General features: G+C 48.6%; 1 protein-coding gene across 1 annotated transcript in view; it reads left to right on the top strand.

The window, feature by feature from the left end:
* bckdhb (branched chain keto acid dehydrogenase E1 subunit beta) overlaps positions 1–7,744 on the top strand; it is a 536,758-nt gene extending 529,014 nt beyond the window's left edge. The window contains exon 10 of the mRNA XM_085997678.1: positions 7,646–7,744. Within this exon, the coding sequence (XP_085853804.1) occupies positions 7,646–7,729 (84 nt within the window). The 3' untranslated portion in view covers positions 7,730–7,744. The remainder of the gene's footprint in view (positions 1–7,645) is intronic.
* Positions 7,745–24,380: the final 16,636 nt, after the last annotated feature.

The following is a 24,380-nucleotide window of genomic DNA, read 5'->3' as shown; positions in this document are numbered from 1 at the left end:
GTGGATCAATCCAGGCCGCATCCGTTGTCTAGATCGATGATGGACATAGAGGTAAACGGGAACAAGGTTAAATGCTTGATTGACTGCGGGAGCACCGAAAGCTTTATTCATCCTAGCCTGGTAAAATGACTTTCACTAACGATAGTCCCTACACAGGGCAAAATCGCTATGGCTGATAAGGCCCATACCTCAAAAATTACAGGTTTCTGTGCGGTTATGTTGTCGGTTAAAGGCACTGATTAAAGAGATTTTAAACTATTGATAATGCCAGATCTCTGTGTGAGCGTGATCTTGGGTCTGGACTTCCAGTGCCACCACCAAAGTATCACGCTCACCTACGGTGGGTCCCAGCTGCCCCTCACAGTGTGCGGTCTGGCTACCCTGAAGGTCAAGCCGCCCTCTCTGTTCGCCAACCTCGCACCCAACTGTCGACCCATAGCAACCAAGAGTAGGCGGTACAGCTGGGAGGACAGACGGTTCATTGCGTCGGAAGTAGAAAGACTCAAGCGGGAGGGTATCATTGAATGCAGCACCAGCCCGTGGCGCGCCCAGGTAGTAGTGGTTAAGGGTAGCGAAAAGAAGCGGATGGTGATAGATTATAGCCAGACGGTTAATCTATACACCCAGCTAGACGCCTACCCTCTGCCCCGCATAGCGGATATGGTTAACCAAATCGCGCAATACCGGGTGTTTTCCACAATCGACCTAAAATCGGCATACCACCGGCTCCCCATTAGGCCGGAGGACCGTCCATACACCGCCTTCGAGGCGAACGGATGCCTCTACCACTTCCTCAGAGTCCCCTTTGGGGTAACGAATGGGGTCTCGGTCTTCCAGCGGGAGATGGACCGCATGGTCGATGAGAACCAGTTAACAGCCACCTATCCATACCTAGACAACGTCACCATCTGCGGCCACGACCAGCAAGACCACGACTCGAACCTCGCGAGATTTCTGAAAACCGCCCTCAGACTCAATCTCACCTACAACGAGGATAAGTGTGTCTTTAGCACCACGCGCCTCTGTATCCTGGGCTGCGTGGTGGAAAACGGGGAAATCGGTCCGGACCCCGACCGATTGCGCCCCCTACGGGAGCTACCCCTACCAAACACTCCCAAGGCCCTGAAAAGGTGCCTGGGGTTTTTCTCCTATTACGCCCAATGGGTCCCCAATTATTCCGACAAGGCCCGTCCCCTCCTGAAATCAACGTCCTTCCCGCTCACGGCCGAGGCCCACGCCACCTTCAACAGCATTAAACACGACATTGAGAAGGCCGCGCTGCAGGCAGTGGACGAAAACATCCCTTTCCAGGTCGAAAGCGATGCGTCCGACTTCGCTTTAGCAGCCACCCTCAACCAGGATGGGCGGCCCATAGCCTTTTTCTCAAGAACCCTCCAAGGGCCCGAGATCAGGCACTCCTCGGTAGAGAAGGAGGCCCAGGCCATAGTGGAGGCAGTGCGGCACTGGAGGCACTACCTAGCCGGCAAACGCTTCACCCTGCTTACCGACCAGCGGTCGGTAGCCTTCATGTTTAACAACAAACAGAGGGGGAAGATCAAGAACGACAAAATTCTCAGGTGGCGGATCGAACTCTCCACGTTTGAGTACGACATAATATATAGGCCGGGGGCCCTCAACGAATCCCCCGACGCCCTATCACAAGGGATGTGTGCCAGCATCCAGGGGGACAGGCTACAGGGCCTCCACAATGGCCTCTGCTACCCGGGGGTCACCCGGCTATTCCACTTTATAAAATCCCGTAACCTGCCCTATTCCATCGAGGAGGTCCGGTCTATGACCAGGGACTGCCGCACCTGTGCGGAATGCAAGCCCCGTTTTTTCAGGCCCGACCGAGCCCACCTGATCAAAGCTACATGGCCATTCGAGCGCCTGAGCTTAGATTTCAAGGGACCACTCCCCTCCACCGACCACAATGTGTACTTTCTCAACATTGTGGACGAGTACTCCCGCTTCCCATTCGCCTACCCCTGCCCAGACATGACCAGTGCCACGGTCATCAAGTGCCTCGGCAGCCTGTTTTGCACGTTCGGCATGCCTAACTACATCCACACTGACAGGGGGGCGTCGTTCATGAGCGACGAACTGCGCCAATACCTGCTGTCGAAGGGGATAGCCACGAGTCGGACCACTAGTTATAACCCCCGGGGTAATGGGCAAGTGGAGAGGGAGAACGCGACGGTGTGGAAGGCGGTCACCTTAGCACTAAGGTCTAAAGGCCTCCCTACCTCCCGCTGGCAAGAGGTCCTCCCAGACGTACTCCACTCGATAAGGTCGCTACTGTGTACTGCTACTAACACCACTCCTCACGAGAAGATGTTTGTTTTTCCCCGCAAATCAACCTCAGGAGTGTCCCTACCTTCGTGGCTCTCCACCCCAGGGACAGTCCTATTACGGAAGCATGTGAGGGGCCACAAAATGGATCCCCTCGTGGAGGCAGTACACCTACTCCACGCAAACCCACAGTACGCGTACGTCAAGCACGCCGACGGGCGTGAGGACACCGTGTCCATAAAGGACCTCGCCTCGGCAGGAAGCGACGACGACCCATCCTCACCACCCCCAGAAGAACCTCCACCATCCCCAGAGGTATCCTCACCACCCCCAGAAGTACCTGCAACACCCCCAGCACAGGGGTATGCCCAGGAGGGCACCACGGACTCCCGGTCGGAACCTGAGGTACTGTTGCGACGTTCAGGAAGGACTATCACACCCCCGGACAGACTAAATCTGTAGAAGGGGTGAATGTGATGACATATATGCCTTCATCAGCCCCTGTGTTTTACCTGCATTGTATTGTGTGTACCGCCCCCTTTTTCCTATTGTGTGTATTGGCTCCGCCCCTGTCTTTTGTCATATAAAGGTCTCAAGAGCTGTATGAGTCATTTCTGCTAGACAAATCCAATGTGGAAAGACATGCAATGTTCTTAGTGATTAAAAGCCTTCAGTTGAATCCTTTAATTCCTTGTCTTTGAGTTATTGATGGCACATCAATTAGGTTTCGCAGTAAGCCATAAGTGTTTGCACCCATGGAATTCAACAAAACCAGTGCTTTCCTAGCATCTGGCACTTCATTCGCGTTGCAGTACACCTCAATGCGTTCCACATATGTCGCCCAATCTTCGACTTCATTGTCAAACGCAGTGATACTGCCACTCTTCGGCATCCCTGGGTGTGATTAAACTGTCTAAAATGGCGTCTCCCGCGCTCTCCCTTCTTCTCCGCTGGCACAAAATGGCGTCTCCCGCGCTTTCCTTTCTTCCCGCGCTCGCCCTTCTTCTCCGCTGCGGCTTCTAAAATGGCATCTCCCGCGCTCTCCCTTCTTCTCCGCGGCTCAATGGTGTCTCCCGCGCTTCCTTTCTTTCCCCCGTGGACGCTGTTCAGCCCTTGAGCCCTGGCTGTGCTCTGCGCGTTCTCCTGTGCTCCTCTCTCGTTGCCGCCGCTCGGTCCTGAACCCGGCTGCTGCTTTACCCTCTCTCTTTTTGTTTTCCGTCGACGCCGCTCGGTTTTCAACCCCCGGCTGCGCCGTGTGTGCTTCACCCTCTGTCTTACCCCGTCGACGCTGCTCGGCCTTTTCTGTGCCGTCGGTCGGCTCCAGCCGCCGCTGTCCGGGAAGGGTCTGCGCTGTACCTGTTGCCAGTCTGTTGCTGGATCGTCGTGGCTGGAGAACCAAGCCCCAGCTCTCAACAGCCTCCCCTGCGATGTTCACTCTCTGCCGGATGACTGGGCGGTTGCTCGTGGTCGACGCCCGTGCTTCTGGCCTCAACCTTCTTCCACCGTCCTCCCGGAGCAAATCCTTGAAAGGAAATGCAGAGTTGCAGGTAGATTCGAATCGACCTCGTCGCCACTGTTGAATCCGTGATTCTTAAAGTATGATGTTTTCCAATAACTAGACGGAGGCTGTAAATTAACAATCAACAGGTGTTTACTGGAGGAGGGTAGTCTAAAGACTAACAGTACAGAGGCATGCTCAAGGCTTATATACAGGTGTGGTCACTGCCGGTACTACAGTATACAGGAGCTGTAAAAGTAGTTCTCTCTTAAAGGTACATACACTACAGACAGTAATCTGGCGGAGCGAATCGCCCACCCTTTGCGGAACCCGCCTGATTTTCATTCCATTGATTTAAATCGTCGGGTTCTATAACGAGTGGCTGATCTGTTCCATCAGATTCCCTCTCAGGTGGTGAAGACAAGAATCTATCCCAGTGTTTTCAGATTGTGTTTACAATGGCTATTGTGTCGCTACCTCTTTAGAGAGTAGTCAAAGCCATGCGTTATTAGAAAGAGTATCAATGTTTTATTAAGCATAGAAACAAGTTAAACTTGTAAGAGCTGCAGGAGCCAGTGCTGAGTTTCACGGGTCTGCAGCCCAACCTACGCACAGGAGAGAGAGAGGGAGACATGCAAGACACGTGACCATGACGCAGGTGCCATGCATGTACAGCAAATGAGTGCCCCGCGTCACATCTTTCCCCTCACAGAAGAAAGATACACTGCATACCGTTTCGGAGTGCAACAGAAACAAACACAGTTGAACTCTGAAATTTAGCCGAAACAAAACACACAATTGCCAACAGGCACTACAGAAACACATAGTCCTTCAATCAAGCTGGAGGCTTGTGCTGTCCTCCAGATACGTGATCGGTGACTGTAGGTGTTGTTGCTTGACTCGGAGACCATGGACAGTGGAGAGGACTGCTGGGGACCTGCGTTTCTGAAGCGTCCTCAATCTCAGGAGTGTTGTCTACAGATGGTTCAGCATCATAAATCAACTGACGGTGATTCATGCGGTATGATGAGTCTCTGGCTTGCACGTCATAGCTTCCACAACTACAACAACAACAACTACTTGTATTTATAGAGCATCTTTAATGTAGTAAAACGTCCCAAGGCGCATCACAGAAATATTATAAGATAAAAATTTGACACCGAGCCACATAAGGAGAAATTAGGGCAGGTGACCAAAAGCTTGGTCGAAGAGGTAGGTTTTAAGGAGCATCTTAAAGGAGGAAAGAGAGGTAGAGAGGCGGAGAAGTTTAGGCAGGGAATTCCAGAGCTTAGGGCCTAGGCAACAGAAGGCACGACCACCAATGGTTGAGCGATTATAATCAGGGATGCTCAAGAGGGCAGAATTAGAGGGGCGCAGATATCTTGGGGGGGTTGTGGGGCTGGAGGAAATTACAGAGATAGGGAGGGGCGAGGCCATGCAGGGATTTGAAAACAAGGATGAGAACGAGAGATCATGTTCTTCTAGGACCCACCACACTTGAGCATGTACCAGCACTTCAAGTACTCTGGCCAGAGAGTTTTATCCACATTGTATCACCAGGGTGTGTTGTTTGAAATGGTTTAGCATGCATGTTGTAATAATGTTGTTGACGTTGCTTCAAGCCGACAAGCGCACGAGTGTCTTCCTCATTCAAATATCAAGGCTGCAGGAGTGTTCCCGCTATAGCAAGTAGTGTCTAGCACCTACCGCCCATAAGTCGCTGTGCAGGGCTTGCGCCCACACCTTCACTCGGCGTGTTGCGCCAATCTAGTAGAGTTAAAACCTCTGATTGACCAGACTCCTTCCATTTTGTGAAGTGTCGTTTGACGGTCTTGATGGCATACTCGTTTTTTCCATTGGACTGTGGGTGTGGCGGTTACGTATTTAAATTCCCATGGCTTGGCAAATACTGCAAATTCTGCTGCTGCAAATTGTGGACCGTTATCCGTTACTAGGATGTCTGGTAGTCCAAATCTCGCAAACATTTCGTTGAGTTCTCTCAGAGTGCTGCGTGTAGTAACTGAAGTGAGGCTGACTACTTCAATGACTGTAGTAATCACACAGGACGAGCAGGGTACGGCCATGTAGCTCACAAAGGCCACCCCCAGCCTTCGACCAAGGCCTAGCCACAATCTTGTGCTGTCGTTGTGATTCCTTACTTGCAGAACTGTGATGAACTAAACAGATATCACACTTCGCGATGTTTTGTTTAAACTATTGTTGACATCATAAGAACATAAGAACATAAGAAATAGGAGCAGGAGTAGGCCAATCGGCCCCTCGAGCCTGCTCCGCCATTCAATAAGATCCTGGCTGATCTGATCCTAACCGCCAATCTACTATCACAGAACCATCTCCTGAATCTAACAGAATTAGACACATGAAATAGGAGCAGGATCAGGCTACACGGCCCCTGGGTCCGCTCCGCTACCCACAGGGCCATGACCGATCCGAACCTAGACTCATGTCCAAATTCCTGCCCGCTCCCCATAACCCTTTATTCCCTTTACTTCTAGGAAACTGTCTATTTCTGTTTTAAATGTATGTAATGATGTAGCTTCTACAGCTTTTTGGGCAGCATATTCCATGGACCTACCACCCTCTGAGTGAAGTAGTTCCTCCTCATCTCAGTTTTGAAAGAGCAGCCCCTTATTCTAAGACTATGCCCCCTAGTTCTAGTTTCACCCATCATCGGGAACATCCTCCCCGTATCCACCCGATCCAACCCCTTCACAATCTTATATGTTTCAATAAGATCGCCTCTCATTCTTCTGAACTCCAATGAGTAGAGTCCCAATCTACTCAACCTCTCCTCATATGTCCATCCCCTCATCCCCGGGATTAACCGAGTGAACCTTCTTTGTACTGACTCGAGAGCAAGTATGTCCTTTCTTAAGTATGGACACCAAAACTGTATGCAGTATTCCAGGTGCGGTCTCACCAATACCTTGTACAACTGAAGCAATACCTCCCTATTTTTATATTCTATCCCCCTAGCAATGAAAGCCAACATTCCATTGGCCTTCTTAATCACTTGCCATCCTGGGCCAATAGAGGCTGTCACGGACTCTACGGATACAACCTTCTATGCTAATGTGCGTTGAATGTGCTACTGACATTAGTTCCTTATGTAATGCAGCTGGCACCACAAGTTACTGTCCCTTGGCTATCAATTCACCATGGACCGATAGTTCATCTCGAAAATCAAAGTAGGGGTGGAGGCATTCAGGTAACTCTGACTTGATCCAAGGCCAGCTTTGCTGAATAATTACAAACACTCTGAACCGGGTCATCCGCTGCAGCATGATTAAGTTGTTGCCAGCATGAATCTCCAATCGGAAGGGTTCGCGATGATCGATTTCTTCCAGCTCACGTGTCCAATCACAGGGGTTAACCTCTGGCAGGTATGCTCTGCTAAGTGTATCAGCTAGGGCCATCTTCTCCCCGTTCTTATATGAAACTCTCAGACTGTATTTTTGGAGTCTTAGTGTCGTTCGTTGAAGTTGTTTCGGTGCATTGTTTAGTGGCTTCAGCACTATTGATTCCAATGGACGGTGACCCATTTCAATATTCACCATGTCCCAGCCGTAGATGTAGGCTTCAAATTTATCACAGCTGAACACAATCGGTAGAAATTCTTTCTCGATCAGTGCATATCTCGTCTCTGCTGATGTTAATGCTCTTGACGCATATGTGACTGGTTACCCATTCTGCATCATTGCTGCTCTAAGTCCAAATTGAGATGCATGGCATTGTAGAGAGACTTCTTCCTTGAGATTATAATAATGGAGGACTGGCGTGCTGGTGACCGCTACTTTGAGTCGTTGCAAAACTAATTCTTATGATTCTCCCCAGAACTGTTCTGCGTCCTTTAACATCAAATCTCTGAGCAGTTTCGTGATGTCTGGCAGATGTGAGAGAAACGTACTCAGATATTGAGCAAGTCCAAGCAGTCGCTGATACATCAGTCGGTGACAGCATCTCCAAAATTGCTTTAACTTTGGCTGGATCAACACAAAGTCCTCTTCGCGTAGCAATGTGTCTAATAAAAGGTACTTCTTGCCTACTTACTTTCAGTTTGTCCATGTTTAACACAACACCACGTTCGTTACATTGATGAAGAAAAATTTCCCGGTGTTTGTCATGGTCTCGAATTACTACTTCAAGCGTCTGTCCAAACCAGCTGTTACAAAATCATCTGCAATGACCTCTATCCCTTGCAGCCCTTCTACCAGCTCATGCATCTTGCGTTGGAAGACTTCTGGTGCTGAGCTGATCACAAATGGCATATGCCTCCAGCGGTATCGACGAAAAGGTGTGTGGAATGTGGTTAGATATGATGATTGTTCACTGAGACTCACGTGCCATTGTGGACGTCGAGAATCGTGAAGACTTTAGCACCGTGTCGGCATGTAGCTACATCTTCAATAGTTGGCAGAGGATAATCCTCTCGCTTGATACCTTTGTTTAAGTGTTTGGGATCTAAACAGATACATAGGGGTCGATTTTAGCTCAGGTGTGGGGAATTGTCGGATTCCCCGAATTTGGTGTTTCCCACACGAATCTAAGTGGGTGTGTGAGATTGATGCAATTTTAACTAAATTGGCCAATTGATTTCCAACGTGTGGGAACCCTTGGCAAATGAGTATTTCCAGTCAGAAAGTCGCATAATATGACATCATTATTGCTGCTGCATTTAGGGTCTGCAACAAGCCTTGCTTCTTCTGCAGGCTGCCAACCTTTTGGCATTTGCTGATACACTGAGCTGGAAGCAGAATGGCAAGAGAAAGACCGAGGTCTGCACCCCGTTTTGACGACGTTGCCTTGCAGGCTTTAATGGAGGGAGCAAGAGCTCACAAGGAGGTGCTCTTCCCTTCATCAGGGAGGAAGATGCCTCCCCAGCAGACAAAGGCTGCGTGGCTGCAAGTGGCTGAGGAGGTCAACTCCTTATCGGCTACTCGCAGAACCTGGATACAGTGCAGGAAGAGACTCCATGACCTTCAGCACACTGGAAAAGTGAGTATGAAGTTCCCATCACTCTCAATCTGATCTCCATTGCCTCTCCTCACCAGCACTCAGCTTTAGCAATCTCTTCCTCCACATCCCACTTGACACTGACATCCATGCACCCTTACCCATTCCCTCTCTCTCTATGCTCACATTCACCTAACTATTCGACTATGCAGCCCTCACACTCCCTATCACTCTGATGCTATGAAAACAACTGACAACACACAGGGAGGGCCCTTGGTCTTGCCACCTCACTCCATCTTTGTCTCCTTCTAAGTATCTATGCTATGGAATCTCTACACTCACTCCTTCATTCTCACTCAAACTCCACTTGTCTCCCTCATTGCAAGAAAAGAGAGCTCACAATAAAAGAGAACGAGCGAGGACAGGAGGAGGGCCACCATCAGTAGCCCACCTCACCCCCTGGGACGAGGCGGTCCTGGAGATCGTAGGACTGCAGGATGAGGCGCAAGTGGGGGACGGACAGAGGGGTGTATCACAGCAAGCTGGTGACAGAATAGTTTTCCATCTCTCTCATTGACATTGCATGAGTCGCTGATAATGATTCTGAAGCTATAACAGATGGACCTATGATCATGTGCAATATGCAATGTGCATGTAACCTTGACCTCACATCTCTAACTCTTTCCTTTACTCCCCCACAGGACCATCGAGAGCCCCCGTCCCCACTGTCCAGGAGGAAGAGCCTGAGCTTCCAGGCTCCTCAGAGGAATCTGTAACCTCTGAGGGCACAGCGTCAGCAGAATTCAGCGCACCCAGCACCAGCGCAGACACTCACGCCTCGGTGGGACCTTCGGGACATAGAGTAGTGTTGTCACCTGGTGTATCACAGCTCACAAGTGAGCATCAGCAGATTGTGGAGACAGGGACAGCAGTGGAGAGTGCTAGTCGGAGGGCGCAGGACTCTGCCAGCTCGGCTCAGCTGCATGTCGACCCTCTGCCTCTGGGCCCATCCATAAGATCAGCGGGACTGGAACTCCAGGAACAGATGCAGGAGTCTCTGGCAGGTTTTGTCTCCAGGGTCGATGTGAGTGTGGAGCGAATGGAGGAGTCCATAGCCTTTGTGGAGTCATTGGCGCATGAACGCATCACCATGGAAATGATGGCAACCTCCATGGAGGAGATAAGTCGCCAGGGTATGGAAAACATGGTGAGTGTTCATAATAGAATGACATCTCTTGAGGAGCGATGGGCATCTATTGAACAGAGAAACTAGACCTTCATGGAAGTCCTTCTGAGTAGGACTGCCAGTGCAGATAAAGGTTATGCACTTCGGCAGGAAAAATCATAGAACAAGTTATTATCTTAATGGCAAGAAACTGGAAAGTACTGTAGTACAAAGGGATCTGGGGGTCCTGGTGCACGAAACTCAAAAAGTTAGTATGCAGGTGCAGCAAGTGATCAAGAAGTCCAATGGAATGTTGGCTTTTATTGCTAGGGGGATGGAATATAACAACAGGGAGGTATTGGTGCAGTTGTACAAGGTATTGGTGAGACCGCACCTGGAATACTGCATACAGTTTTGGTGTCCATACTTAAGAAAAGACATAATTGCTCTCGAGTCAGTACAAAGAAGGTTCACTCGGTTAATCCCGGGGATGAGGGGGTGGTCATATGAGGAGAGGTTGAGTAGATTGGGACTCTACTCATTGGAGTTCAGAAGAATGAGAGGCGATCTTATTGAAACATATAAGATTGTGAAGGGGCTTGATCGGGTGGATGCGGTGAGGATGTTCCCAATGATGGGTGAAACTAGAACTAGGGGGCATAATCTTAAAATAAGGGGCTGCTCTTTCAAAACTGAGATGAGGAGAAACTTCTTCACTCAGAGGGTGGTAGGTTTGTGGAATTTGCTGCCCCAGAAAGCTGTGGAAGCTACATCATTAAATAAATTTAAAACAGAAATAGATAGTTTCCGAGAAGTAAAGGGAATTAAGGGTTACGGGGAGCGGGCAGGAAATTGGACATGCGTCTAGGTTCGGAATGGTCATGGCCCTGTGGGTAGTGGAGTGGGCCCAGGGGCCGTGTAGCCTGGTTCTGCTCCTACTGTGTTCTAATTCTGTGTTAGATTTCAGGAGATGGTTTTATTCCTGTTCCTGGCTGGGGTGGAGATCGCCTTTACAGAAGGTAAGTACTGTAGAAAATATAGGGACAGAGTGATCTCCTGGAAGAATTTCAATCGCCTAGATGGGTCGGAGAGGAATTTCCCAGATTTTTTTCTCCCAAATTGGCCATTGGGTCTTTATCTGGTTTTTCGCCTCTCTCGGGAGATCACATGGGTTCAGGTGGATGCACAGTGATAGAAGATTTGAGGTTAGGATCAGATCAGCCATGATCTTATTGAATGGTGGAGCAGGCTCGAGGGGCCGATTGGCCTACTCCTGCTCCTATTTCTTATGTTCTTATGTCCCCATGGCCCCTGATGTGCAGCAAGGTGCTTTCAAGCCACTTGCAAGCGCTGGCCCCTTCTGGCCTGTGCAGCTTCAGGTGGGTGAGCAGCAGCCTGGTGCTCCTGTTGCTGCTGCTGTTGTTCCTGGTTCTGCTGGTGCCGCGGCTGGTGTTTGAGCTCATCTAATGCCCAGAACGGAAGGAAATAAATGGCTCCCATGCTTCTGGTATATGCCTCCGTTGAGGAAGCACTGAGTGATGGTGGCGAGCGGGGTTTCCCAGGAGGTCACACTGGATATGTGTGTGAGGCTCCAACCTTCCACAGGTGTGGTTAAGCCTGTTAAAAGTTGCCCCAGGCCTGAAACAACAAAGTCCTGCCACCTGCAAATGATGACTGATCAAATCTCCTCTGTAATGGTTGACCTGTAGCTGATAGTCAGCAAGCCAATAGTGCTCACGCCAGGTTTCACAGGCGTGATCCCCATCAGGCGTGTTTTACGGGGGAAATGGGTTAAACAGGCAAGGGCCTGTTACAATGGGACTATAAAGGCCAATTAGTGCTGTTTAAGGGCCCTAAAGACCAGTCCCGCCTGTTGCAGGCGGGACTGATTTGGGACCATCAGACACGCCTGGGTTAAAATGGCTAGGTGTCGGGAACCAGCCGGGGGGGTCCCGACCCTCTGGTTTTGCGATTTTAACCCCCCACACGCCTCAAAGCCCGCCTGATGGCTGAGTTAAAATTGAGCCCATAGTGTGCCGTTCTTCTTAGGTACGATAAACATCGAACTAATCCTTGAGGTCGGCGTTGTTCCAGGAGCGATGATGGTCCATCCATCCAGACCATCCAGGGTTTCCTTCGGCTTATCCCTTAAAGCCACTGGATCTACTGCTTTGTTGAGCCTGATTCGGTACTCTCCAACGCATGTCCTACACCAACACTGAAGACTTGAGGATGTTTCCGTATTAAACACACCTTGGTCAGTGGTTTGTAATTGTCGAGTGTGTATACTGATACACCAATAGAGGGTGTTCTAATAATTTCATCATTACCAGTATACTTAATGATGTTAATGGCCAGGCAGGCCTTTCTACCCAGTAGAGGGCGTATTGCCATGCTCTCGACGAATTTACAATCCAGCTTACACCTAAAGTCACCACATTGGACCCGGATTTCTACTTGTCCTTTAACCGCCTTGAGCCGCCGTAAGCTACAATCTCTGTCTTAAGTGTTTCAACCTTTGCTAGCTAAAAAATCTTGTGTAGCCTTTTGATATAGGTGTCACATTACATTGTGCATCCGTGTCTATTTGAAACTTGAGGTAGTTGCCTGACTCCAATTTAAGTGCAACACACTGCGAGCCATCCAAACCAATAGCTCTGACCTCATTGATGACGAAGAGGTCTTCTGTCCTTGGTTCGCCATATATGGCTCTCGCTGTCTGTCGATGTGCAGGCGATTCTTTTCCACGGCATTTCACTGCAAAATAGTTGCTTTTGCCGCACTTGTTGCACATTTTCCCAAAGGCAGGGCGCAGCTCTTGCTTGTGGAACTCATGTCTCTTCCCGCAGTTCCAGCACTCACAAAACCGCTGCCATTGTCCCAAAACTTGCCTCTGTCATGCCTTGGGGTCTCCTTGGCTTTCTGTACTGCACTCACATTCTGTCCACATGAATCCCCGATGACTTTGAGTTGCACCACCATGCTTTCAGATGCATGACAAATCTCATCCGTCTTCATCAAGGTTAGATTAGCCTCTCAAAGCAGTCTCTCTCGCACCTTCATATCCGCAATCCTAAACACGAGTTGGTCTCAGAGTATCTCTTCTGGCGTTATGGAATGGAACTCGCACCCTTCAGTGAGTTTTCACAGTGCTGTATGATACTGGTCGTATGTTTCCCCAGTTTCTTGCATTCTCCTGTTGAACTTATATCTCTCAAAGGGAATGTTCTTGTGCAGTTGGCAGTACTGAGAAAACTTGTCAGCACCGGCTCCACCTTGCCTCTGTCTCCAGCTTCGGCCCATCCGACCACATGGAGTAGACTTCACGCGCTTCTTCCCCTATCACTGTTAGAAGTGTCTCGTTCCGTCTTCTGGTCAAGCTCCGTCGCAAGAGCATAGTTTATCCAGGCTCACTCAACTCTCTCCCACTTGTCTGCAGCATTTGCGTCGTGGATGTGGAGAGCCGGAGTTAATGGTAGAGCATACGCCGACACCATCGTGAACACGCATTAGTTGTCGAGTAAGTTTTAAAGTGCACGCCACCAATTATGTCCGCCAAAAGTGAAAGTTGTATTAAACAATTACTACCACTGCTGCCACCTTGTGTCGATACCTCTTTAGAGAGTAGTCGAAGCTATTTGTTATTAGAAAGAGTATCAATGTTTTATTAAGTATATAAACAAGTTAAACTTACAAGAGTTGCAGGAGCGAATGCTGAGCTTCGTGAGTCTGCAGCCCAACCTACGCACACACACGCACAGGATAGAGAGAGAGAGACGTGCAAGACATGTGACCACGACACAGACGCCACACATGTGCAGCAAACGAACGCCCTGCGTCACAGCTATGGCTGCTAAACCTGCCAAAACAGCATGTTCAATATGACCACGGGCAGTGCGCCAGTACTTTGCACGCCTGTGATTGATGGAACTAGCGATATTGACCCTCAAATCCTGCGGGAGTTCTGTCAGTGTGCCATCATAATTCTATTCGCTGACCGGTTTATTGCCCAATAAAATGGCAGGAACCTGATTACGCTGGGTCTCCGCCATATCTGGGAGTTACTTCAATGACTTGAAAAGTGTTGGAACTTTACAGTCCGTCCCTTTCAAGGGCAGATACCAGGCAGCAGGGAGGGCCAAGTTGGGGGGTCGTTAAGCCGTGACTTCAGGCTCCTGATCCTCTGCTGGGATCTGGCATGGAAGTGGCAGCTGGTGAATCGATTGACTGGAGGCATACTGGCTTTCTCAGCTTCAGGCCAAGCAGCCTGGACCCCTGAAGGCATCCGGAAATTTTGAAAACATATTTTGGAGATCAGTGCCCTTGCTCAGGGAGCTAAAGAGCTGGGGTTGGGTTGGGGGGTGGGGGGTGGTGGGGCGGGTGGTGGTAACTGTGGTGTATGTAACCTGTTCCACCTTAAGAGAACTACCTTAAGAGATGTACTACTTTCTCTTGGCTGCTGTATACTGTAATACTGGTGGTGACCACACCGGTATATAAGTGTTGTGTAGGGATTTGCTGGGCAGTTCAGCCTTGACCTCCGAATAGTAAAGACCTGTTAAAAGTTATTCTTGTGGTCTGTGTCCAGTAATTTATAATAAGCATAACTGGGACACACAGACTTAACAGTGGCGACGAGTCCGATCTTACCCTGCGGCAGTTTTACATCCAAGGCAGCTTCGTCCTCAGAACGGGCGTCGAGAAGAGGCATCCGCCCTCATCATCCTGCTGAGCACCATCGCATGGGAGGCATCGAGAACCCGGGTTAAAAAGAAAAATTCTGACCACGAAGCCCTCCATCAGCGACAGGCAGTGATCATCCCTTCTACCACGGTGGTGGGTAAGCCGATCAGCGACACGAGCAGAAAGTCGGCCGCGTTGACTGTGGAGTGGGGGAGGGAAAACGGAGGAAAAAGGGCGGAGAACTCGATCACGGCCGGTGAAAAGGGCCGGGCTGCAATCGAGGCTGAGAGGCGCAGCGACTGGGGCAGCTTAAGGCACGAGAGCCGCGGAGAACTCAAACGCAGCCGGTGTAAAGGACTGGCCTGCATGCGGGGCAACCGCGGGGGAGTAAAAGCAGCGTCGGGGAATTGAGAACCGCTGGGGAGGCGAGAACGGCAGCAGCACGGCAATCGCCATTGCAGCCAGCGGGGGAAGAAGGCAAACGCGGGAATCCGCCATTGTAGTCGGCGGGGGAAGAAGACGAGCGCGGGAAAGACCGCCAAGCGCGGGAAGCCGCCATTTTAGTAGGCGGGGGAAGAAGACAAGCGCGGGAAACCGCCATTTTGAGAAAAAGAAAAATTTAAAAACTTGCAAGGATGCCTAAACATGGGAACATTAATACCTTTGATAGCGATATTGAAGATTGGACCACGTATGTAGAACGCATGGAAGTTTATTGTAAAGCAAATAAGGTACCAGATGATGAGAAAGCACTAACCTTATTAAGCTCAATGGGTGCGAAGACATACGGGCTACTGAAGCACCTTCTATCACCAGATAAACCGACGGATCAGACTTTCGCGAATATTGTTACTGTCCTGAAAAATCATTTAAACCCCACGCCGCTGATGATAGCGGAACGATTTAAATTTTACAGAAGAACGCAGCTGAAAGACGAAAGCAACGCTGAATTTTTAATTGAACTGCGTAAGCTATCAAAGTACTGTCAGTTTGGAACAGGACTAGCAGATGCGCTGAGAGATAAATTTGTGTGTGGATTGTTAAAAGAAGGAACACAAAAGCGACTGCTTGAGGAGAATGATCTTACGCTTGATAAAGCTGTCACTATTGCAGCATCGCAGGAAGCCGCAGCGAGAGGCACTGCGGAAATGCAGCTACGGTCACCGGAACTCAGCACCAATCAAATGGTCTTGGGTACAGTAAAATGTTATCGTTGTCGAAAGACAACGCACGATCAGAACCAGTGCTGGTTCAAAAATCAGGAATGCAGAAAATGTGGCAGGCTTGGTCACATAGCTAAAGTATGCCGGTCAGGAAAGAAGACCAGCAACAAAAAGTCACCGCAGGAAAAGTACAGAAAGGTACACAAGGTGACAGAGAACAGTTCGAACGAACAGAAGTCAAATTCAGACTCCAGCAGTAATGAACTGGGTAGTCTAAGAGTACACAATGTTGGTAATGAAGCAGACCTCCAAACAATCTGGGTCACACTTCAGATAGCAGGAGTCCAAGTGAAGATGGAATTGGACACTGGATCAGCATTGACGGTCATGAATAAGCAAGATTACAGAAGGTTATTCCCACATATTCCCCTACGGGATACGGAGATTGTATTGAAAACATACACGGGGCAAAGAGTATACCCCATCGGGAAGATAGAGGTAAAGGTGGTCCACAAGGGCAAAGAAAGCCGAGGAATGGACTTATATGTGCTACCTGAGGGAGGTCCACCACTACTGGGACGGGAGTGGATTAGGAAAATAAATATGGACTGGCATTCCTTAAAAGCACTAACGGTAGATTCCGGTAAAAAAGATGTCAAACCTAAACGATTGTCCAGAATATTGGACGATGCTAAAGAGGTGTTCCAACAGGGACTGGGAACACTGAGAGGAATTACGGCAAACATCAAGGTTGAAGAACATGCAAACCCGAAATTTTTCAAAGCCAGACCGGTACCTTATGCAATACGACCTGCTGTGGAAGCTGAGCTGGAAGGGCTAGAACGTTCAGGAGTACTGTCTAAGGTAGACTGGAGTGAGTGGGCCACGCCCATTGTTCCCGTCATGAAGCGTTCATCGAACAACAAGCCGGGGGAACCAGGGAAGGTTCGCATCTGTGGAGATTTCAAGATCACTGTTAATCCGGTGCTTCACACGGTGCAGTATCCGCTTCCGCGGATTGAGGATATCTTCGCTTCGTTGTCTGGCGGGAAACACTTAGACCTGGCGCAGGCGTACTTACAGATGGAAGTTGAGGAAGAGTCACGTCAGTATCTCACGATCAACACGCATAGAGGCTTGTACCGGTATAATAGACTGGTTTTTGGAGTGGCTCCAGCAATTTGGCAGAGGGCCATGGAGCAGGTATTACAGGGAATTCCAGGCACACAATGTTACCTGGACGATATTCTGATTACAGGAGATGATGACGAGGAACACCTTGCAAATTTGGAACTGGTGCTCACCAGATTGAAAGAATATGGACTTCGAGTTAATCGCCAGAAATGTGAGTTCTTTCAGAAGCGGATCTCGTACTGTGGTCATGTCATTGACCAGGAGGGGCTTCATAAGTCTCCTGACAAGATCGAAGCTGTTGTGAAGGCTCCCGCTCCGGATAATGTATCCCAGTTGAGGTCGTTCCTAGGGTTGATTAACTATTACCATAAGTTTCTGCCAAATTTATCCACGGTGCTGCACCCACTGAACGCTCTTTTGCAGAAGGGAGTACCATGGAAGTGGAGCAAGGACTGTAAGAGGGCCTTTCGCAAAAGCAAGGCATTGATCACCTCAGAGGAAGTGTTGGCTCACTTCAACCCAACACTGCCTATTCGTTTGGCTTGTGATGCTTCTCCATATGGTATTGGGGCAGTACTCTCACACAAGTTGCCAAATGGCCTGGAGAGGCCTGTTGCGTTCGCATCCAGATCATTGACCTCCGCTGAGCGCAACTATGCTCAGATAGATAGGGAGGCTCTCAGCCTTGTGTGGGGAGTAAAGAAGTTTAATCATTACCTGCAGGGGCAAAAGTTTACGTTTCTGACAGACCACCAGCCGTTGGTATCCATTTTTAACCCTAAGAAGGGTGTTTCGGTGATGACAGCACAGAGACTCCAGAGATGGTCCCTTTTCCTAGGGGCACATCAATATCAGATCGAATTCAAAGGTACAAAGCAGCATGGTAATGCTGATGGGCTGTCGTGCCTGCCACTACCTACAGAGGAGGAGGCACCGACGGTTGACCCTGTTGAGTTATTTCACTCGACCATCATCGAATGTTTACCAGTCACCAATGCAAGTATTGAAAGAGAAACCAGGAACGACCCGACACTGTCCCGGGTCTACGAAGTGACAGTGAAGGGATGGCCAGCACATAGTGATCCACTGTTACCGGCATTCTCAGCAAGACGAGACCAGCTGTCCGTCTGTCAAGGAACATTGATGTATGGAACAAGGGTGATTATTCCTCCTAAATTAAGAGAGAGAGTTCTAAAGGAACTGCATGAAGGTCATCTGGGGGGAGTCAAGATGAAAAGCCTTGCTCGGGCTTATGTGTGGTGGCCGGGTATCGACCAACAGATAGAGGATCTGACGAAAAGCTGCTCAGGGTGCCAAAAAGTGCAAAATGCACCTCCGATTGCACCGCTGCATCCATGGGAATGGCCTTCAACCTCATGGCAACGTGTACATATTGACTTTGCTGGTCCATTCATGGACTCCATGTTTTTAATTGCGGTGGACGCACATTCTAAATGGCCAGAAGTGATTAAGATGACTACCACTACCTCGGAAAAGACGATCGCGGTGCTAAGAACGATATTTGCGAGAAATGGATTGCCAGAACAAATATGTTCAGACAACGGACCGCAGTTCGTGTCAGAAGAACTCCAGAAATTCATGAAGAAGAATGGGGTGAAACATTATACCTCTGCCCCATATCATCCGGCTACAAACGGGTTGGCCGAGAGATTTGTACAAACGTTCAAAAAAGCAATAAAGGCCATGAGCGAAGATCAGATTCCACTACAACACAAGGTGGACAAATTCCTACTGGCATATCGAAACGCCACTCATGCAGTGACAAACCAAAGTCCTGCCATGATGTTCTATAACAGGAGGTTGCGGTCCAGGTTGGACTTGTTAAAACCAAATGTGCGGAGGGAAGTTGAAAACAAACAGTTCCAGCATATAAATAACAAGACCACTCGGAGTTTCAAAATAGGACAACCAGTGTTAGCCCGGGACTATAAAAATGAGAAATGGCAATCTGGAACAATTCGGGCCAGACAAGGACCCCTGATGTACACGGTAGATATTGGTGAAAATGTAATACGGCGTCATGCTGACCAACTGGTAGAATCGAGAACAAGGGTCGAACCCATGGTTACGGCAGAGACAACCGTGGAAGAAGTTAGTGAACCTGAAGCATCTACCTCAGAAGTGAATGTACCTGATGATGATGTCCAATCCATAAGAGACCAACTAGATGAGTCACCCCAGCAACGAGAATCAGAGACCCCTGAAAGGCGTTATCCAACTCGAATCAGGAGGCCTCCTCAGAGACTGAATCTTTGAACTGTTTTGCATGAAGTTGTATATGTTATTATGTTATGTTAAATGGGGATATAACTGTTAAGCTAAAAAGGGAGAATTGTGGTGTATGTAACCTTTTCCACCTTAAGAGAACTACCTTAAGAGATGTACTACTTTCCCTTGGCTGCTGTATACTGTAATACCGGTGGTGACCACACCGGTATATAAGTGTTGTGTAGGGATTTGCTGGGCAGTTCAGCCCTGACCTCCGAATAGTAAAGACCTGTTAAAAGTTTTTCTTGTGGTCTGTGTCCAGTGATTTATAATAAGCATAACTGGGACACACAGACTTAACAGTAACACCACCCCATGTACAGGCAGGCAGGCACTGGAGTTTCCAATAGGAAGCAACAGGTGGGTGCTGAAGATGCACTCTAAGTGGCATGCAAAGAAGGTGCCCATCTCCTGACTCCCAAACTACGGTGTTAGGGTCATCATTGGGTGCTATTCCAGTGTAACCACCGGAATGTAATCTGTGGGCCGTTGTCATTATTTCAATATTTCCCTTTTATCCATGAAGAAGAGGAACGATCTCACATTAAAATAGTTTCTTTCACAATCTCAGGACATCCCAAAATGCTTTACAGCCAATGAAGTACTTTTGAAGTGTAGTCACTGTTGTAATGTAGGAAACATTGGCCCGGATTTTGCAGTAAAAATAACGGTGAGGCTATCAGCACTCACCGCTAATATAAGAACATAAGAAATAGGAGCAGGAGAAGGCCATTTGGCCCCTCGAGCCTGCTCCGCCATTCAATAAGATCATGGCTGATCTTCTACCTCAACCGTACCTTCCAGCGTGGAGTATGGAATAAATTGGACAGCAACTTCTGCCGTCTGCACATGAGCAGTTAAACGTGAAGTCAGGAAGTTGCTGAGAGACTCGGCATTAAAATACATGAAGGGCATGAAATTGCAGTACTTACCCACTAGTTACCCAGTAAACATGCCAGAAAAAGTTAGGGCTGGTGAATTCAGGTGTAAGTGAATTTTTAACAGCGTGATAAATCTTAATTACTGCCAAACAACCTCTCTGGCACTGAAAATTTACTTTTACAAGTGTGGAGTCTCATTCCTTCAGATTTTAATTATTGTTGGAGATTTAAAAAAATTAAAAATTAAAATATTTTGATTTAAAAATGCTTTCTTTTTGTCTCTTTTATCTCTCGCTCGCTTAATCCCATCTTTCTTTCCATCACTTTATTTCACTTTCTGTAAAGATTTTACATTGAATTAAATATTCTAACTTACACTTCCTGGTTTAGACTCTCTGGAGGGAATTTTAACCCTAAAAAACGCGTATGTTGGGGTCAGGTGGGAGGTTAAAGTGTTAAAAATCTGAATCCCGACCCTAACCCGCCTCCCGATTTCAGACATCCCCCTCCCCAGGATCGGACTCCCCCCCTGGGGTTGGGAATCGACCCCCCCTGGGGTCGGGAATCGGAAACCCCCCCCGGGGTTGGTGCTCGCACCTACCTTGTCCTGCAGCCTCTTATCCGGCGTTCCCTGCCCGACTGGAAGCCAGCTTGTCAATCAGGCTGACTTCTGGGCAGGGAACCTGTCCATGACGTCACACGCATTGTTTTAACTCCACAGCGTGCAGTGAAACCCGGACTTCCTGGTTTCCTGCACTCTACCTGGCCCCCCCATCCCCGTGCCTGGCGGGTCAAGAACTTAAAATTCCAGTGTGCGTGTCTCAGTGAGGATTCTTCAATCTGATTGGTTGAAGAGCGTCGCTGTCGTTGTTCTGCTCACAGACGCCATAGAACCCCTGTAGAGGGCGCCGTGCTGGAACAGATGCCCGATGACGGTAAGTTGCCACTCAAAAGCCCCCAAAAAACTCCGTGGGCAGCTGTGAGCGTAAGGAATGATGAGCACCATTCATTCGCCGCTAACCGCACAATCCGGGTCATAAGTTTTATTTCCTGCTCAGCACCTTTACTCTCAACATGAGAATTCACAAGGAGCAATGACAAGTGATCTGTTTGGTGACCTTCCCTTGTTCACACTCCTTGAGCTTAATGTCAACCTGCTTTCACTTTTTTCCATTACCATTGATAGGTGGACACTCCAACCACCTGACTAACAGGAACACTATAGGGGTATTAGGAAATGAAAGGATTACTGTACCTGCTCCCAGCTCTTTTTTGCAAAGATTCCAGTAAGTCCTAATTTCACATAGATGACTGCAGTTTCTGGGTCAGAATTTACAAAGCGATTGATTGTCTTATTTAATTCATGTTTTCAGCTGAATAAACAATGTGTTGCAATTTCATATGCAGCCGATCCTTCTTAATGAAGTGAATTGAAAGGAGCAGGAAATGTACTCCTCAATTACTCATCCAGAAATCACATAACTGTGTAAATACTGTTAGTATCTTTTGCGTAGCTTATATGAATTATTATGTAAAAAAGTTAAAATGCCTATGTAATAGCAGTGGTGTGTTATACATCATGTATGACAGAAAGTGTTGGGCTGCAGTGGGTGCTTTGTGCCAGAATGAGGACTTGACGTATAATGTTCGCACACTCATGCCAGTGACGTACAGTACCTTACGTTAGTTATTTTACTGTTGGCGTGCCTTCTAAAATCTGATCAGCGGTTACCAGTATAAACTCATCAAAGCCCGTGCTTCCAACTGATCCTGGTACTAAGTAAATCATTGATGAGCTAATTCAGAAGCACTGCAGTGCGAAGGGTTGCTACAGCTTTTTCTGCCCATTACTTCCTCTCCTTTATGCCAGCCGCACCTGTTCCATTTGGCTCACTGCCTGTTCTGCCTACCATTTAATAAAAGCATTTCTTTCTAATTAAACAAGGCCACAGCCTTGATTTGCTTGCTGAGCTCAGATGAATGAAATTTAACGTAAATAATACTTCAGATTGCGCTCCGAATGAACTTGCCCGACAGTAACGTCGAATGTAGGTGGCGTTGACAGCCATTTAGCTGCTAAGTTAATTACATGCACTTTTATAGTCAATTGGTTCACATTGTTACGCAGCACCAATAGAGGACAGAGTCTTACAGTGATGTGGCAATGAGATTTTATTGAGGTTATGTTAAGTTCTTTTTCACTTCTCCCCGCCCGATTCGCCACCCCCATTGCCTCTTCTCTCTCTAGTTTAGTGTTGGCGAGTGAGCTGCTTTTGAGCTGACTCCCGTGAAGTGTACAAGACTGGCCCGGTGAGCATAGAGTCACAGAATGTTACAGCACAACAACAACTTGCATTTATATAGCACCTTTAACATAGTAAAACGTCCCAAGGCGCGTCACAGGACAAAATCTCAGACAAAATCTCACACCGAGCAACAAACGCAGGCCAACTTTCCTATCAAACTATTCATGAATTTCATGATTATCTTAAATTTTTGCCCTCTTGTTACTATCTCACTAACAATCTATCATTATTTAGATTATCATAATCCTTGTTATTATTTCAGATTTGCCATAGATACTTTCTTGGGTTCAGTGACATCAGTTATTCCCTTAAGCGATCTGAGCGTCTTAGTTTATGGGACACGACTCATGCTGCCCTTCATCTGCTTGTACCAAAGCATAACCTGGGGATGTAACAACAGCACCCTCTTGTGATCTGGACCAGATATTTGTATATCTGACATGTGTATCTCTTCAATCTCTCCGAAGGTACTAATACCAGAGGAGGCAAAGTTTGATTCAAAACACAAGCTGCTTATTTCCACAGTAAAATGAAGTATACAAAGCATTGGGTATGTTCAGATCATATATTCCACTTCATAGAATCATACAGCACAGAAAGAGGCCACTCGGCCCATCATGGACTGGAAACAGTGCTGTTAAAATAGAGGTGGGTGCAAACAAGTCGGGAGCACAGCAGGCAGCATCTGAGCATCCTTTTAACCACCTGCCCGCCCCATTCCCACCAGCGGGCAGAGTTAAAAACGAGCCTATACTAAGAGCTATACACTTGCCTGCATTGCTTTGGAGAGGGAAAAATTGAAAGATGAACAGGTAATGAGTTTGTGGCGTGCATAGTTGCAGCAGATGTCCTCAGGTCTGCCAGCTTCTTGCACATTTGCAGCCAGGTTCGCTGTGCATTGTTGACAGCATTCACTTCATCTAGCATTGTGAATGTGGGCATGGAGGAGGCCAAGACCTTCCATTTTGCAGGAGTATTTCAGCTGTAAACTCTTGCAGTCAACGTGCAGCCCTTTGAATTCCTTTCAGCTAATAGCAATGCGACTACTAATAGCAATTTAAAGGTTACATTTTTGTCTGCAAGGCAAGGCAGGGTAGCCTATTGTGTAGGCGAGAGCTCAGACAGATTAGATCATTTATTTAACTCAGGAATATCTGTCGGAAACAACCGAGCAAGTTGACCTGCGGGGATCACTCGCAGTGCGCTCCACCCTCCTGTATTGCATGAAAATAGATATTTCCAATCTCATAACAATTCTGACATTATTGAACAATCACACTTTGGCCTAGAAATTCAGTAGGCTTTGCGCCCACTTTTTGCCCAAAGAGGGTTTCTGCGCCAGTGTAAGAGGGTGCGCTGATATTCAGCGCTGCGGTAATGGCGGCGGTAGCCGGTAGCGCTGCGCCGACACCGATGACGTCATCGGTGTGCGCAGTGCCCCGGTTCCGCCCCGCTTCCGGCCCAAACCCCATATTTAGTTGCGGCTGCCTCTTCTGCAGCGGCCGCAAACAGCGCTGGAAAAACGGGGCCGTACTGCTGCGCTACTGGGGCGCTTTAAGGTGGAGGTGCGGCCGGCCGCTTTTTTGGCGGCCGCCTGCCCGCACCTCCCTCCCCGGCCTCCTACACCACCCCCCCCCCCGCGGCATTGGTGGCTGATTCCCGCGAGCCCGGCACTTCTCCGTGGTGCCGGCTCATTTGCCGGCAGAATCCAGCGGCGATCTCACGGCTGCAGGCAGCTCCTCCTTAAGAGAAGGAGGAGGCCTGCAGTACCCCAGCCTGCCGCACCGCATCGGGTGGCGCAGCGGCAGCTGGAGCGCTGAAATTCACTTTCAGCGCCCCAAGCGGAGGCGGGCACACCCTGGAACAGCGCCCGGTTCCGACTTGGGCCGCTAAAAGTGAATTTCTGGCGGGCGCAACGGGCTCCGCGCGCAGCGCTAACTTTTGGGCGTTAGCCTGCTGGCGGGCCTTAACTGAATTTCTAGGCCCATGTATCTA

Source organism: Somniosus microcephalus, chromosome 9 (genome assembly GCF_052327205.1).
Source record: "Somniosus microcephalus isolate GS21.2 chromosome 9, FLI_Smic_1.0, whole genome shotgun sequence".
In the NCBI taxonomy this organism is placed as follows: Eukaryota; Metazoa; Chordata; class Chondrichthyes; order Squaliformes; family Somniosidae; genus Somniosus; species Somniosus microcephalus.
This window is presented reverse-complemented; position numbering and strand designations above follow the sequence as displayed.